Source organism: Polypterus senegalus, chromosome 8 (assembly GCF_016835505.1).
Source record: "Polypterus senegalus isolate Bchr_013 chromosome 8, ASM1683550v1, whole genome shotgun sequence".
In the NCBI taxonomy this organism is placed as follows: Eukaryota; Metazoa; Chordata; class Cladistia; order Polypteriformes; family Polypteridae; genus Polypterus; species Polypterus senegalus.
Window position 1 is genome coordinate 166,470,521 of NC_053161.1, and position 16,909 is coordinate 166,487,429.

A 16,909-nucleotide genomic window follows, 5' to 3' on the forward strand; every position below is an offset into this window, starting at 1 on the left:
TGTAAAGAAAGGAAAGTTGCCTTTTTCTTTTATATAGTATAGAGAGATGTGTTCGCTGACGTTATGATCGCCTTGTGTAGACTGGTGAGACGCCCCGCCATTAATCGGCTGTGATGGCACTGTCAGTCCTCCACTGTGTGCGTGTTTCATAATCCGAGCTGAGGACCTCATAATCGTATCGTGCAAAGAAAGTGTGAATCGCCTTAATATTATTTTGCCGTGGTGTAGAAAAGGGGTCCCGTGTTTGCACTTGTCTGGGCTATAGCGCAGGGGGAGGATGAAAAAAATTAAAAGTGCTCACTTTGACTTAAGGCAGAAGCGCAGTCAGCATCTCAAAGGCCGGCACAGCTATGCACGCGCTGGCTGCTCGACTTTTGCTGGGCAGGAGACCCAGTTTTGCAGACACGTTCATGATATCAAAAGTCTCAGCGCTCTTTGGAGGTCATTCATATATTATATATATAGCAAAATCCCGCGTCTCAGCGGAGAAGTAGTGTGTTAAAGAAGTAATGAAAAGAAAAGGAAACATTTTAATAATAACGTAACATGATTGACATTGTCATGAGTGTTGCTGTCATATATATGCCTGCCTAAATAAGTCACCCTCGCTTTGCTCTTACTTTATTTACCGCTCATTTAATCATGGCTATTGGCGGAAAAATTATAAAATGGAAGGAGGATGGCTTTACCAAAACAATTATTGATGGCGAATCGATTATTCATAAAGCTTGAATTGGTGATCTGTTTTTCTGTGTTAACCTCATATTTTTCAGACTTCTTCTCAAACTAAGGTGGTGCGAGGGTAAAATGAATCGGGATGCGCTGATCAATGTAATCGTGTACCAGGAAATCATGCATTGACAAAAGCTCCCTTTGCTTGTAATGCAAAGTGTGATTAAATGCATTATTTTTTAACGCGTTATGGAGCACATGCATCGAAGCTTCTCAGCTGTGCTTGTGCTAAGAAAAGGAAAGATTTTAAAAATAACGTAACACGATTGTCAATGTGACCTTTTGTAAGTAGTGCCTGGAGGATTCAGTGTGGAGAAACTCTAGAGACAGCGTGTGTATTAACTTGTGGATTTTTCTGTGAGTATTTGGTGGCAGTCTGACAAGTTGCTTCGAAGAGGCGTTAGCCGAGCTCAGCTCAGACCAAATTAGATGAATGGGAGGGAGATGATGACGTGACTCCCCACCCGCCTTAACTGTCAATCCCCACAAACACAGTCTCTCGGAATTTGCATAAGCACACCCCTTCACCTACAATTTTAACTTAGTTACAAAGCGATCAAAACTCTCGTTTATATCCTGCGTCCTCTCATTAAACTTGTATCCCGCATTACCTGTGGGCATGTGAAACGCCAGCGTAGCCTGTCTATGAACTTAGTTTAAAGTTTAGGTTTACACCTTGTTTTCTTTCCGAGGCAGCAACACTCATGAATATGGTAGTATATGTCACTCGCTCGCTTCTTATTGTTTTTCGCTGCCTCTCAATTATATAATGCATGTTTTCTTAAACGCTTTTTGCAGGTCTTCCTGGTTTTCTACGCACTGCGTTGACAATCAGTTCACGTGATTACGTGGGAGGCGTGATGATGTCACACGAAACTCCGCCCTTCCAGCTCAACTCCATTACAGTTAATGGAGAAAAATACCTTCCAGTTATGACCATTAGGCGTAGAATTTCGAAATGAAACCTGCCCAACTTTTGTAAGTAAGCTGTAAGGAATGAGCCTGCCAAATTTCAGCCTTCTACCTACACGGAAGTTGGAGAATTAGTGATGAGTCAGTGAGTGAGTGAGTGAGTGAGGGCTTTGCCTTTTATTAGTATAGATGAAAGCAGCTGGTTGAGGCCTTGACAGAATGTCACTTTAAGTCTGGCCTCACCGTGCACATCCAGGCTTACTCTGACCATCAAAGGGCTTACAGAGAAGCACTAACTGCAGCCACAAACACACATTTGGCAGAATAATAGAAAGTGGCCATGATAACTCAAGGGTTTTGTTCTCCATCGTTAATAAACTACTTCAGCCTGCATTTGGCCCAATTACCTCCTATATTGAAGTCTGTGAAAAATTCAAATTTTGTCCTCAATAAAATTAAAGATCTAAATAATCCAACTAACATAAATCATTCATATTTTTCCCTGTCTTCCTACTCCATTCAGCTTCTTTTCTAAATTTTCACCAGTCACATCTTCATTTGTTAACGACCTGCTTTGTAAGATGAGGCCCACTACCTGTGTACTGGATGGACCCCATCCCCAAAAACACTTAAATCCTACCTTCATGCTATAACCCCAAATGTTATGCCAATAATAAATACATCCCTTGACACCGGCTTTATGCCATCCTCTTTTAAAATCACTTCTGTGACCCCAATGTGAAAAAAGTCTGGTCTTGATGCTGACAGTCTTAACCGTTTTCAGCCTGTTTCTCACTTACCTTTTCTGTCAAATGTTCTTGTGCATGTACTGTAGTAGCCTCACAAATCACCAATTACTTAACTCCAAATATAGATATATTTTTTTATTATACTTTATTAATCCCAAAGGAAATTAGTCAGTTTTCGCATACCCCTTGGGGTCAGAGCGCAGGGTCAGCCATTGTACAGGGCCCCTGGAGCAATTGAAGGTTAAGGGCCTTGCTCAAGGGCCCAGCAGAGTAGCATCTCTTTTGACAGTGGCGGGGATTCGAACTGGCAACCTTCGGGGTACCAGCACAGATCCTTAACCTGAGCCACCACTTCGTGGAATCCTTTCAGTCTGGTTTTAGGCCACAGCATAGCTGTGCTTCGGTTATCTAATGATTTACTTATGGCAGCAGAGTCAGAACCAGGCATATTAATTCTGTTAGACCTCAGTGCAGCATTTGACACTCGGGTCAGACATGACATTCTACTGTCCAGAATGGAGAACATGCTGGGTGTTACTGGCACTTCCCTCCAGTGCTTTAAGTCCTATCTGACTGGCAGGCAAGAGTTTGTTAGTCTTTGTAACAGAAGATCCAGCTCAGCCCCAGTCACATAAGGGATCCCTCAGGGTTCTGTCCTCAGCCCTCTGTTCTTCTTTCTCTATATACTTTACCTTAGCCATATCATTCATAGCTTTGGACTGGGTTATCATTTTGATGCAGAGGATATGCAACTCTGTTTCAGTGTTAAAAGTGAAAGTTCATCAGGGCTGTCTAGGCTCACAACTTGCCTCAATGAAATTAAAACCTGAATGGAGCAGAACTCTAAAATTAAACTGCAACAAAACTCCTGCAAAGTGGCACTAAAACCCAACTTAAGAAAATGAGCTCCATCTCTGTCAGTCCTGACGGTGATCTCATCAGACCTTCTTCAAATGCCAGGAATCTTGGTGTCAATTATGATTCCTCCCTCTCTTATTCCGTCCACTTTCACCTCCATAACATATTCTGCGTTTGCTCATTTCTCTCTTTTTTGAATGCTGAGAAACTTGTCCCTGCTTTTATCACATCCCATGATTGTTGTAACTCCCTATAGGCACATGCTGCTTCTAATCTTCTATCACAGCTCCAGTTGATTTAAAACTCGGTAAGAGTCCTTACACGGACCAGCAACAGTGAGCACATCACACCCATCCTGCTTCACCTCCACTGGCTCCCTGTGTCTTACAGGATCTCTATATATAATCTTCATTTGGATCTTGATCTTTGTTTGTCCGTGAATGAATTAGAAGAAGCACTAGATGGCAGTAGAGACAGCTAAAACAGGCATTGCATTAAGAATCTCCTCCAGGCTTATACTACTGAAGACTGTAGTACGCCAGTCACACCTCAAAACACAGACATTCAAACTAAACAAATTGTTGTGCTTTAAATTAACTAAAGAGATCTTCATTTAGATCTTGATCTTTGTTTGTCCGTGAATTCCACACATGCGTAGACCACCTCCCAGTTTAGTACGTTGTTGTTACTCTTGGATGTCAACAATGTGCCAGAATAACGAAAGGGATGGTGAACAGTGTTACGCTGGTTAGCTCCTGAGGCCTGGTTAGAGAATGAGATTGCCGAAGATAAAAGGTACGTGCCTACGTAACATATGCATGAAAGAAAGACAGTGGGTAAAATGAATGACAACGTAACAGCACGTTCCGGAAATTATTATTGTTACCTTGTAGCCGGCGAGTGCTGCGCGTCTCACAGTTGTACCATGGCTTGCTCACATGTCAGTAAAGTGATCCCTATTTATGCTTTAAAGAGCCTGGATACCTATGTGTCCCCCTTTTATAACCATTGCTCCGTGTATATTGCCTTACTCTTCGGATTGCCACAAAGCAACCTGCGAGATTGGAGAAAGGTTGAGAAGAGATCGTGAGAGGAAACGATAGCGTCGTGAAAACGAGATGGACCGTGAACGGACAGAAGCAGAAATGCTCCTACACCACCACATAATTACGATTCGGACAGTGATTCCGAGTACGCCGTTCCTGTCGAATCAATATCCAAGGGTTTTCTTTTGTAATTTTGTTTCTCTTATAAAAAATCATAATGCTGTGCGACGAAGGGCCCAGTTCACGACTGGCAGCCGCGTTTAAACAGGGAGCCCTTCACAGACAACTTTAACACGCACAACGTAGTTGGGCGAACATGGCTAGTTAAATATAAAATTCTATTAATAACCTACACCAGACTACATCAGTGACCTTCTCCGTCTCTCTGCTCCTGTTTTCCAACTAAGATTCTGGCCATCTTGGTGTGCCCCACACTATGGGTGACAGCAGGGCCTTCAGCTGTGCAGCGCCCAGACCTTGGAGTGACCTCCCGAAATTAATGAGATCAGCTGACTCCATTCATTCTTTGAAAAAACAACTTAAAACTCGTCTGTTCAAGAAGGCTTTTAACGGAACCGAACATTCTGCCCTTTCTTTCAGTTTACCTCTCTGTGTCCAGATGCTCAGGATAATGTTTGTGTTATATCGCAAATTATGTGATTTGTTCAGGTACTTCTTTTAGTATTGAATTTAATATGATACTCTGGTTTATTCTTCTGCCATTCAGTACTTCCCAGCTTATATGACAAAGGTATTTGATATTATTGATCTCATGGTTTATGAATAATGACCGCATCAAAGATGTCCTGCCAGAAAATATTTATTTACTTACTTGGATATCCGACAGGGCTACACAAACAGTAAAAAGTTCTGTAGGCTCACATCATGGCATTTACTCCTTAGATTAGATTTTTAATTATTCTATTGTCACAAAGGCTGCAATACTCCTATAAAACTGCAGTTTAAATAACCAATTCATCTCATTCTTTTCACGTACAAATAAATTTAGGAGAAAAAAAAATCATTTAAAATGAAATGTAGCATATTAGCTTATATACATTAACAATTGAGCAGATTAAACTGGAGCTAAAAATGCACATTTATTGGACATGGACAATCAAATAGATCAATCAGAGGTGACTGTGTGCAGAGGGTGCAGACCTATAAATATCTGGGAGTGCAGCTGGATGACAAATTGGACTGGACTGCCAATACTGATACTCTATTTAAGAAAGGTCAGAGCTGACTATACTTTCTGAGAAGGTTGGCATCCTTCAACATCTGCAGTAAGATGGTGCAGATGTTCAACCAGATGGTTGTGGCGAGTGCCCTCTTCTACGCGGTGGTGTGCTGGGGAGGCAGCGTAAAGATGAAAGACGCCTCACGCCTGGACAAACTTGTTAAGAAGGCAGGCTCTATTGTAGGAGTAAAGTTGGACAGTTTAACATCTGTAGCAGAGCGACGGGCATTAAGCAAACTCCTGTCAATCATGAAGAATCCACTGCATCCACTGAACAGGATCATCTCCAGACAGAGGAGTAGCTTCAGTGACAGACTGTCACTGTCCTGACTGACAGACTGAGGAGATCGTTCCTCCCCACACTATGCGACTCTTCAACTCCACCCGGGGGAGTAAATGCTAACATTATACAAAGTTATTGTCTGCTTTTACATGCATTTTTATTACTATTTAATTTCATATTTTTTTGTATCAGTATACTGCTGCTGGATTATGTGAATTTACCCTTGGGATTAATAAAGTATCTATCTATCTATCTAATTAAACTTAACGGGTCTGAAAAGGTGATGTTTATGACAGGATGACACATCAAGAGGTCTGGAGGTTCATGAGAGAGAAAGGAGGACCAGAGAAGTGCATGAGGATTACCCAGAATAGGCGTGAGGGAGTGAGAACTTGGGATAAAAGTGGTGTTGGCGTAACAGACGAGATCTCGGTTACAGGAGGTCTGCAGAGGAGATGATCTTGAAGTCCTTAAATCTTTGATCTGGTTATGGATGTGTCGAATCCTGGGGTAAAAGATCAATCCCATGGTGTATGCTTTGTGCTGATGACATTGTGTTGTGTAGCACCAGAAAAGAGGAAGCTGGAAGGATGAAGAAGGGCTTTGGAAGACAGAGGATTGAAGATAAATAGGAAGAAGACAGAAAATCTGAGGTTTAATGATGATCAGGATTCAGAAGTTAGCCTGAAGGGAGAGCCATTGAAAAGAGTGGGTCCATGTAAATATTGAGGATCAGTGGTAGCCCAAGAAGAGAATGAGATGCACAGAATCTGTAGAGTTCAGTGTGGATGAAACAACTGGAAGAAGGTGTCAGGGATATTGTGTGATCAAGGAAATTTTAAAAAGTAAGAGAGTGGTAAGTCAGAGCTGAGAAATGGACAGTAAAGGAAGCTGGACGCGGCAGAAGTGAAAATGTTGAGACTGATGTGTGGAGTTACAAAAAGAGGACAGAATAAAAAAATGAGACAATCAGAGGTACAACAAAAGTGGGAGAGACATGTAAGAGAAGAGGGAAGAAGGCTGAAGTGGTATGGGCATGTGATAAAGAGAGACAATGAATATGTGGGCAAAGGAGTGTTGGGAATGGAAAGTCCGGGGGAAGAGAAAGTTAGGGAGGCCAAAACCTGAGGTGGATGAGTAAAGTTAAAGAAGATGAGAAGGAAAAGGGTCTGACTAGGGAGGGGGGCAAAATAAAATACAACAATCTCACATAGAAGTGGTAAGAAAAAAGAAGAAAATGGGGGTATTTATAATTTCCTGTTTAATCTAGCTCAATTGAAAATAAAATGTGTGTGTACCCTTTGGAATCCCCTGGAGTTCTATTGTAGACAGTCTGGTCTGATCTGATGTGATCTTCAGCTATGCCACAATAACAGACAAACACAGTTAACTTAAGACTGATTAAGACACAAATAACTGGACTGTAAATTTTGAATCAATGCAAAAATCCACGGAATTCAAAAGGGGGGAAAAATTCTTCTTGCAGCTGCAGTTTTGCATAGCCTATTTGCACAACGCTACAACTTCACTACATTTCTATGCTATGAATAAAAAGCAGAAATATCTCATTCAGGTTCATACCCTCAGCCCTAAAACTTACACATACTCTTATTTTCTACGTACCTTTATCAGACTGCTTTGTAGGTGGTGGCTCGTCTTTCTGAGTTGTAACAGATGAATGTAATGATTCAGACATTACATTGCCAGATGAGCATGGTCTGCTTTCAGAAGAGACTAACCCAGTCATTGCTCCATCTTGACATCCATAATGAAGGTAGCCTTCCTTGACACTCTCCACACTTTTATTTGTGTGTGCCTCAATGTTGACAGAGTTCTCTTCAGCCTCTGCTTTAACGTCTACTGATCCCAGTTCACACTCCTCATTCTTAATGCTCAGGCTGTCCTGTTTAAGGTTGTCAAACTCCCATTCATAGTCCTCCTTCTTGACACTTGCAGTCCATCTCTCCATGATATTTATGTCAGCTTCACACATCTCCGTTATCACATCCATCCAGACGTTACAGTAAATGGAAGCTTTATGTTTCTCTCTGTGGAAAGAGCAGGATTTAATTCCATCAAAACTTCATCATTCCAATCTAAAGGCACTTGAACGTCATCTTACAACACTCTCTCATTGAAGGTTTATGTCAAGAAGACAGTAACACATTACTCTTGATGTCACATTATCAGGTGTAAAACAAACTTGGAAAGTGTGGAGTGAAGGTCCAACACTCTGGAAGAAGATGACCATCTCCCACAGCTGTGAGCCAGCAGTATTCAATGCCTGGGTGAAGGAGACTGTAATGCTGTTGAAATATTGAGCAAATACGACTCGTAACACTTAATTTGTATGTTTTAATTCGGTCTGTGTTTATATTCGGTCTATATTTATTTTACTGACTCCTAACTTGTAGGCTCAGATCTCATGTGGGAAATGTTCTGTAACTGAAAGGGCAGGCAGGTACAAATAACCTCATCAAATCATTAATATTGATGAGGGAGTTCCCCAAGACTGTCAACTTTTGGAAGTGGATACAATTCAGGGATGTATGCAAAATAGACAGATAGGAATTCTGTGAAAAATAGTATACATTTTTAAAGAGTGTCATTGTTTAATTGGAATGTATATATTTAAGCACAGATAAAGTGACCAGTGTGTGTATGCTTGTAAGAATATGTTATGCCAAACTTCAACTGATGGAATATGTTACATAAGGCAGGGTTTAATTTTGAAAACGAGCAGTCAGTAAGACCCTATAAACTGAAAGGCTTTAAAAGGCAATGCCAGAGAGACATCATAACTGCCAAGATTAGGAGGAGAGACAGAAGAAACTGCCAAAGAGAAGACAACTCAATCGGACTTTGCAAGCGACAGACTGCCTCTTCGTTCCCAAGCGTCATGCCTGGTTTAAGAAACCAAAGACTGTGAAAACCAAAGCCATAGCCACCTGAAATGAAGCTCGCGGTGTTACCCTGATCTGAATTGGATAGGTTGTACATTTTTCTATCTATACATTTACACCTGGTTTCTCTTTCAAATAAACATAATTATCAAAATAGTCTGAGTATTGCTTTGCTAAGGTTGCCCTTTTTACGGATATTCTTCTCCTTCTTGAGTCCCTGCAGCGCTTGCCAATGCTACTGTAAGTGCCAATGGGTTATTGCACTTTCATGTCACTCTTTTAGGTCACACGATCACTCAGTAGCCCTCATTGTACGAGGACCTTCTTCCACTCAATTGCCATTCCAGTATGTGTTTGAATTTTAACATGACTGACTTTGCAGGCTTGCTGTTTTTATTGTCAATCTTCTGCTTTCGGCTGCTCCCGTTAGGGGTTGCCCACAGCGGATCATCTTCTTCCATCTCTATGTCCCCTGCATCTTGTTCTGTTACACCCATCACCTGCATGTCCTCTCTCACCACATCCATAAACCTTCTCTTAGGCCTTCCTCTTCCCTGGCAGCTCTATCCTTACCATCCTTCTCCCAATATACCCAGCATCTCTCCTCTGCACATGTCCAAACCAACGCAATCTCACCTCACTGACTTTGTCTACCAACCGTACAACTTGAGCCGACCCTCTAATGTACTAATTTCTAATCCTGTCCATCCTCGTCACACCCAATGCATATCTTAGCATCTTTAACTTTGCTACCTCCAGCTCTGTCTCCGCCAGTCACAAATCACTCCTGACACTCTTCTGCACCCATTCCACCCTGCCTGCACTCTCTTTTTCACTTCTCTTCCACAATCCCCATTACGCTGTACTGTTCATCCCAAGTATTTAAACTCATCCACTTTTGCCAGCTCTACTCATTGCATCCTCACCATTCCACTGACCTCCCTCTCATTCACACACATGTATTCTGTCTTGTTCCTACTGACCTTCATTCCTCTCCTCTCTACAGCTGGGGTGTCAAACTCCAGGCCTGGAGGGCCGCAGTGGCTGCAGGTTTTCATTCTGATCCTTTTTCTAATCATTGACCAGTTTCACTGCTAATTAACTCCCTTTCCCTTCATTTTAATAGCCCTGTTTTTATGGATTTAGCCCTCTGAATTGATTTGTTTCTTCATGAAATGGCAGCCAAACAGAAATGAGATGTGAAATGAGCCAACAGATGAGCAGCTAAACTGGGATTTCAAACTCAAACCAATTTCACTCCAACCAATCTATTAATGAGAAGCTGATTCTTGCTGTTAATTAATTTAGCCCGTTATGTAACTTTGTGGTCTGTCGCTGCTCTCATTCTGCCACAGCAGACATTTCCAAAACTTTTGATTTTCTGTTTGTCAAAATGTTTTGATGACCTGTGAGATCAACCTTACCGAGACCTTCACTTTTCTTTATTTTCAGATATTGTGTGATGGGCACAGTTGAGCTGGCCATGTGGCAGCTCGTTTTATGTCTCATTATTGTTTGGCTGCTGATTAAAAAAACAAACAACTAAGGGGCCTGAGTCAAGATAATTAAAACTAAAAGCAAAAGAAGTTAATTAGCAGCAGAGACTGGTCACTAATGAAGATGGCAAGAATGAAACCCTGCAACCACTGCAGCCGTCCAGGCCTGGAGTTCGACACATGTGCTCTAGAGCATATCTCCACCTCTCCAGGGTCTCCTCAACCTGCTCCCTACTAGCTCTACAGATCACAATGTCATCAGCAAACATCATAGTCCACGGGGACTCCTGTCTAATCTCGTCTGTCAACCTCTCCATCACCATTGCAAATAAGAAAGGGCTCAGAGCCGATCCCTGATGTAATCCTACCTCCACCTTCAATGCATCTGTCACTCCTACCCTACCGCAGACCTCACCACTGTCACACTTCCCTCGTACATATCCTGTACAACTCTTACGTACTTCTCTGTCGCTCCTGACTTCCTCATGCAATACCACAACTCCTCTCGAGGCACCCTGTCATATGCTTTCTCCAGGTCCACAAAGACGCAATGCAACTCCTTCTGGCCTTCTCTAAACTTCTCCATCAACATCTTCAGAGCAAACATTGCATCTGTGGTGCTCTTTCTTGGCATGAATCCACACTGCTGCTCACTAATCATCACCTCACTTCTTACCCTAGCTTCCACTACTCTTTCCCATAACTTCATGCTGTGGCTCATCAATTTTATCCCCCTGTAGTTACTACAGTCCTGCACATCCCCCTTATTCTTAAATATCGGCACCATTACACTTCTTCAGCACTCCTCAGGCATCTTCTCTCTTTCCAAGATTCCTTTAAACAATCTGGTTAAAAACTCCACTGCCTTCTCTCCTCCCTCCATCCATCCATCATCTTCCGCTTATCTGAGGTCGGGTCGCGGGGGCAGCAGCTTAAGCAGAGAAGCCCAGACTTCCCTCTCCCCGGCCACTTCTTCCAGCTCTTCCGGGAGAATCCCAAGGCGTTCCCAGGCCAGCCGGAGACAGTCCCTCCAGCGTGTCCTGGGTCTTCCCCGGGGCCTCCTCCCGGTTGGACGTGCCCGGAACACCTCACCAGGGAGGCATCCAGGAGGCATACTGATCCGATGCCCGAGCCACCTCATCTGACTCCTCTTGATGCGGAGGAACAGCGGCTCTACTCTGAGCCCCTCCCGGATGACTGAGCTTCTCACTCTATCTTTAAGGGAAAGCCCAGACACCCTGCGGAGGAAACTCATTTCAGCCGCTTGTATTCGCGATCTCGTTCTTTCGGTCACTACCCATAGCTCATGACCATAGGTGAGGGTAGGAAGGTAGATCGACTGACAAATTGAGAGCTTTGCCTTACGGCTTAGCTCCTTTTTCACCACGACAGACCGATGCAGAGCCCGCATCACTGCGGATGCCGCACTGATCCGCCCGTCGATCTCGCGCTCCATTCTTCCCTCACTCGTGAACAAGACCCCGAGATACTTGAACTCCTCCACTTGGTGCAGGATCTCTCCCCCAACCCTGAGAGGGAACTCCACCCTTTTCCGGCTGAGGACCATGCTCTCGGATTTGGAGGTGCCGATTCTCATCCCAGCCGCTTCACACTCAGCTGCGAACCGATCCAGAGAGAGCTGAAGATCACGGCCTGATGAAGCAAACAGGACATCATCATCTGCAAAAAGCAGTGACCCAATCCTGAGTCCACCAAACCGGACCCCTTCAACACCCTGGCTGCGCCTAGAAATTCTATCCATAAAAGTTATGAACAGAATCGGTGACAAAGGGCAGCCCTGGCGGAGTCCAACTCTCACTGGAAACGGGCCCGACTTACTGCCGGCAATGCGGACCAAGCTCTGACACCGGTTGTACAGAGACCGAACAGCTCTTATCAGGGGGTCCGGTACCCCATACTCCCGGAGCACCCCCCACAGGATTCCCCGAGGGACATGGTCGAACGCCTTTTCCAAGTCCACAAAACACATGTAGACTGGTTGGGCAAACTCCCATGCACCCTCCAGGACTCTGCTAAGGGTGAAGAGCTGGTCCACTGTTCCGCGACCAGGACGAAAGCCACACTGTTCCTCTCTCTGCCTTCTCTCCTAAACACCTCTAATGCTTCCATAGGTATGTCTTATGGACTAACTGCTTTTCCATTCTTCATCCTCTTTATAGCTGTCCTTACTTCCTCCTTGCTAATCCGTTGCACATCCTGATTCACTATCTCCACATCATCCAACCTCTTCTCACTCTCGGTCTCTTCATTCATCAGCCTCTCAAAGTACTCTTTCCATCTGCTCAACACACTCTCCTCGCTTGTGAGTTCGTTTCCATCTTTAGCCTTTATTACTCTAAACTGCTGCACATCTTTCCCAGCTCGGTCCCTCTGCCTAGCCAATCAGTACGGTTCAGCATAACTCCTACTCCATTTCTCCTCCCATCTACACCATGACAGAACAATTTCAATCTACCTCCAATCCACCTGGCCTTACTCCCCTTCCATTTAGTCTCTTGCACGCACAATATATCAACCTTACTTCTCTCCATCATATCTGCTAACTCTCTCCCCTTACCAGTCATACTACCAACATTCAAAGTTCTTACCCTCAGTTCCACTCTCTATCTTCCTCCTCTCCTCCTACCTTCCGGACACATCTCCCCCCCTCTTCTCCTTTGGCCAACAGTAGCCCAATTTCTGCCAGCACCCTGTTGACTAACAGTACTGGTGGCAGTTGTTAACCTGGGGCTCGACTGATCCGGTATGGAAATTTGTATTGTTGTCCGCATATTTGATTTGCCAAATTTTTACACCGGATGCCCTTCCTGACATATCCCTGCCAGTTTATCCAGGCTTGGGACCAGCATAAAGAAACACACTGGTTTGTGCATCTATATATCTATATAAAATCCAACGTCTGTCTATCTGTCTGCTTTTCACGAGAGAACTACTTAGTGGATTTAGATTGGTTTTATTCTATTTTATTTAGTTTTATTTTATTCTGAGAAGGTTGGCATCCTTCAACATCTGCAATAAGATAATAATAATAATAATAATAATAATAATAATAATAATAATAGTAAGATGCTGCAGATGTTCTACCAGACGGTTGTGGCGAGTGCCCTCTTCTACGCGGTGGTGTGCTGGGGTGGCAGCATAAAGATGAAAGACGCCTCACGCCTGGACAAACTTGTTAAGAAGGCAGGCTCTATTGTAGGAGTAAAGTTGGACAGTTTAACATCTGTGGCAGAGCGACGGGCACTAAGCAAACTCCTGTCAATCATGAAGAATCCACTGCATCCACTTAACAGTGTCATCTCCAGACAGAGGAGCAGCTTCAGTGACAGACTGAGGAGATCGTTCCTACCCCACACTATGCGACTCTTCAATTCCATCCGGGGGAGTAAATGCTAACATTATTTAAAGTTATTGTCTGCTTTTACATGCATTTTTATTACTATTTAATTTCATATTTTTTTTTTTGTATCAGTATACTGCTGCTGGATTATGTGAATTTACCCTTGGGATTAATAAAGTATCTATCTATCTATCTATCTATCTAATTAAACTTAACGGGTCTGAAAAGGTGATGTTTATGACAGGATGACACATCAAGAGGTCTGGAGGTTCATGAGAGAGAAAGGAGGACCAGAGAAGTGCATGAGGATTACCCAGAATAGGCGTGAGGGAGTGAGAACTTGGGATAAAAGTGGTGTTGGCGTAACAGACGAGATCTCGGTTACAGGAGGTCTGCAGAGGAGATGATCTTGAAGTCCTTAAGTTATTGTCTGCTTTTTTTATTTTCTTTCATTTTTATTACTATTTTAATATTGTTTCTTTGTATCAGTATACTGCTGCTGGATTATGTGAAGTTCCCCTTGGGATTAATAGAGTATCTATCTATCTATAATTTGCTTGAGCATTCCAGTTGATTTTGAGACCTCTCTTATCGTGCGAAGTACCATAGTTCGATTGCGGTACCGATTTATGTGCGCAAATCTGAGAGAGTTGCAGTGGGCTGTGGGGAGGTTACCCTCCTCACTCATGCTCCAACCTCAGGGCATAACCTTAACTCCGCTTACTTAGTGAATGAGAGAACTACTTCATGGATTTAGATCGGGTTTTTTTTTTTCTATAATTTGTTTGAACATTCCGGTTAATTTTGTGAGTTCTCTCATCGCGCTAAGAATCATAGTTTGCTTGCAGAAAGGATATATTCGCGTTAATCACAGACAGAAACTGCAGGCATTGGATGCGTGACATCAGGAGTGGGGAGTCGGTCAGGGTGCTACTCATTGTACCGTTTCACTTCTACGTGTGCGAAGCCACAGGGGACAGCTAGTAGCTAATAATACAAAGGGTATTATTACTGTCAGGGGTAGTGATTAGCCCTTGACTTATTTTAGAATGTGTAGCCCTTTCAAAAGGTAGCCATCGGGTTACGAAAGCCCGACAGGAGTAGCCGTTCCTGGCTCTTATTGGGTTATTCTGAAGTGTAACCCTTTCAGGGGAAATAATCTGAAGACGGATCAACACGTAAATGGACCCCAGCATAGACACCTCATGGGCAGAATGACTTCTGGCCCCTAGTAAGGTATTCAAGTTGAGATAGCTAGCTTTAGTCAGTGTGGAGATATTCTTGATTTGTATTTGAGCTTTATCTGTGCCGACTGAATGTTGCATTGGTAATTTTGCAGGACATACAGTGCTGTGAAAAAGTATTTGCCCCCTTCCTGATTTATTTATTTTTTTTGCATGTTTGTCACACTTAAATGTTTAAGATCAAACAAATTTAAATATTAGACAAAGATAACCCATGTAAAAAGAAAATGCAGTTTAAGTGATTTTATATATTAATGAAAAAAAGTATCCAAACCTACATGGTCCTATGTGAAAAAGTAACTGCCCCCCTTGTTAAATCATGAAATAACTGTGGCTAATCACATTTTTTGAAGTTCAATTTCACTAGTCACACCCAGGTCTGGTTACTTCAAGACCTGTTGAATCAAAAGATCACTTAAATAGAACCTGTCAGACAAAGTGAAGTAGGTCAAAAGATCCCAAAAAGGAAGACTTCATGCCACGATCTAAAGAAATTCAGGAAAACGATGAGAAACAATTGACATCTATCATTCTAGAAAAGGTTACAAAGCCATTTCTAAAGCTTTGGGTCTCCAGCGAACCACAGTGAGAGTCATTATCTACAAATGGAGAAAACATGGAACAGTGGTGAACCTTTCCAGCAGTTGCTGGCCTAAAAAAAATATTACCCCAAGAGTGCAGTATTGACTAAACCAAGAGGTCACAAAAGACCCCAGAACAATGTCTAAAGAACAGCAGGCCTATCTTGCCTCAGTTAAGGTGAGTGTTCATGACTCAACCAGAAGAAAGAGACTTGGCAAAAATGGCTGCATGGCAGAGTTCCAAGGCGAAAACTACTGCTGACCAAAAAGAACATAAAGGTTCATCTCACTTTTGCCAAATAACATCTTGATGATCCTACCAAGACTTTTGGAAAAATATGCTGTGGACGGATGAAACAAAAGTTGAACTTTTTGGAAGGTATACGTCCCATTACATCTGGCATAAAAGTAACAGCATTTCAGAAAAAAAAAAAAATCTTACTAATAATCAAACAAGGTGGTGGTAGTGTGATGGTCTGGGGCTGCTTTGCTGCTTCAAGACCTGGACGACTTGCTGTGATTGTTGGAACCATGAATTATGCTCTCTACCAATAAATCCTGTAGGACGATGTCCAGCCATCAGTTTGCTCAAGCTGAAGTACACTTGGGTTCTGCAGCAGGACAATGATCAAAAACACACCAGCCAGTTCACCTCTGAATGGCTTAAAATAAACAAAATGAAGGTTTTGGAGTGATCTAGTCAAAGTCTGAACTTGAATTCAATTCAGATGATGTGGCATGACCTTACAAAAAGCAAAGAAGAGTGGGACAAAATTCCTCCACAGTGATGTGAAAGACACATTGTCAGTTATCGCAAAAGCTTGAAGTTGTTGCTGCTATGGGTGGCACAACCAGTTATTAGGTTTAGGGGGCAATTACTTTTTCACATATACCCATGTAGGTTTGGATATTTTAATCTCCTTAATAAATAAAAGTCAGCACTTAAAAACTGCATTTTGTGTTGACTTTGGTTATCTTTGTCTAATAATTTTTTTTTGTATCAGTATACTGCTGCTGGATTATGTGAATTTCCCCTTGGGATTAATAAAGTATCTATCTATTTAAATTTGTTTGATGAACTGAAACAATTAAGTGTGACAAACATGAAAAAAAGAAAAAAAAAAAAAAAGAAGAAGAAATCAGGACGGGGCAAATGCTTTTTCACAACACTATGTGTGGAATTAAGGCTAACAGTTCAGGCATTTCCAGCAATATAAAAAGAACTTTAGAGGTTGAAGTGCCTTTCATGGACACTTTTACACAGAATTGTGTTATTAGTTATGATGAGGATTGTTTATACTTGTTTATACAAGTAGAGCCTCGGGATTGTATATGTCAGGAAGCTGGAGATGAAAAAAGAACTTAACTTTGCTGAACTACAGAAGACGACAAGTGACTGAACTAATGAGCATTTTACTGAAAGCCAAGTATTCAGACACAACTCTCACTGCATTCATATAGAGTATGAAAAACAAGCACGAACGGCCCGTTACCCCACATTCCT

The 16,909-nt window shown here is 42.5% G+C and overlaps 1 protein-coding gene across 2 annotated transcripts in view; it reads right to left on the reverse strand.

The window, feature by feature from the left end:
- LOC120534454 (gastrula zinc finger protein XlCGF52.1-like) overlaps nt 1-16,909 on the reverse strand; it is a 47,838-nt gene that overhangs the window by 19,411 nt on the left and 11,518 nt on the right. For both annotated transcript variants that reach the window (XM_039762039.1, XM_039762038.1), the window contains one exon: nt 7,444-7,868. In XM_039762039.1, the coding sequence (XP_039617973.1) occupies nt 7,444-7,831 (388 nt within the window). In that variant the 5' untranslated portion in view covers nt 7,832-7,868. The remainder of the gene's footprint in view (nt 1-7,443; nt 7,869-16,909) is intronic.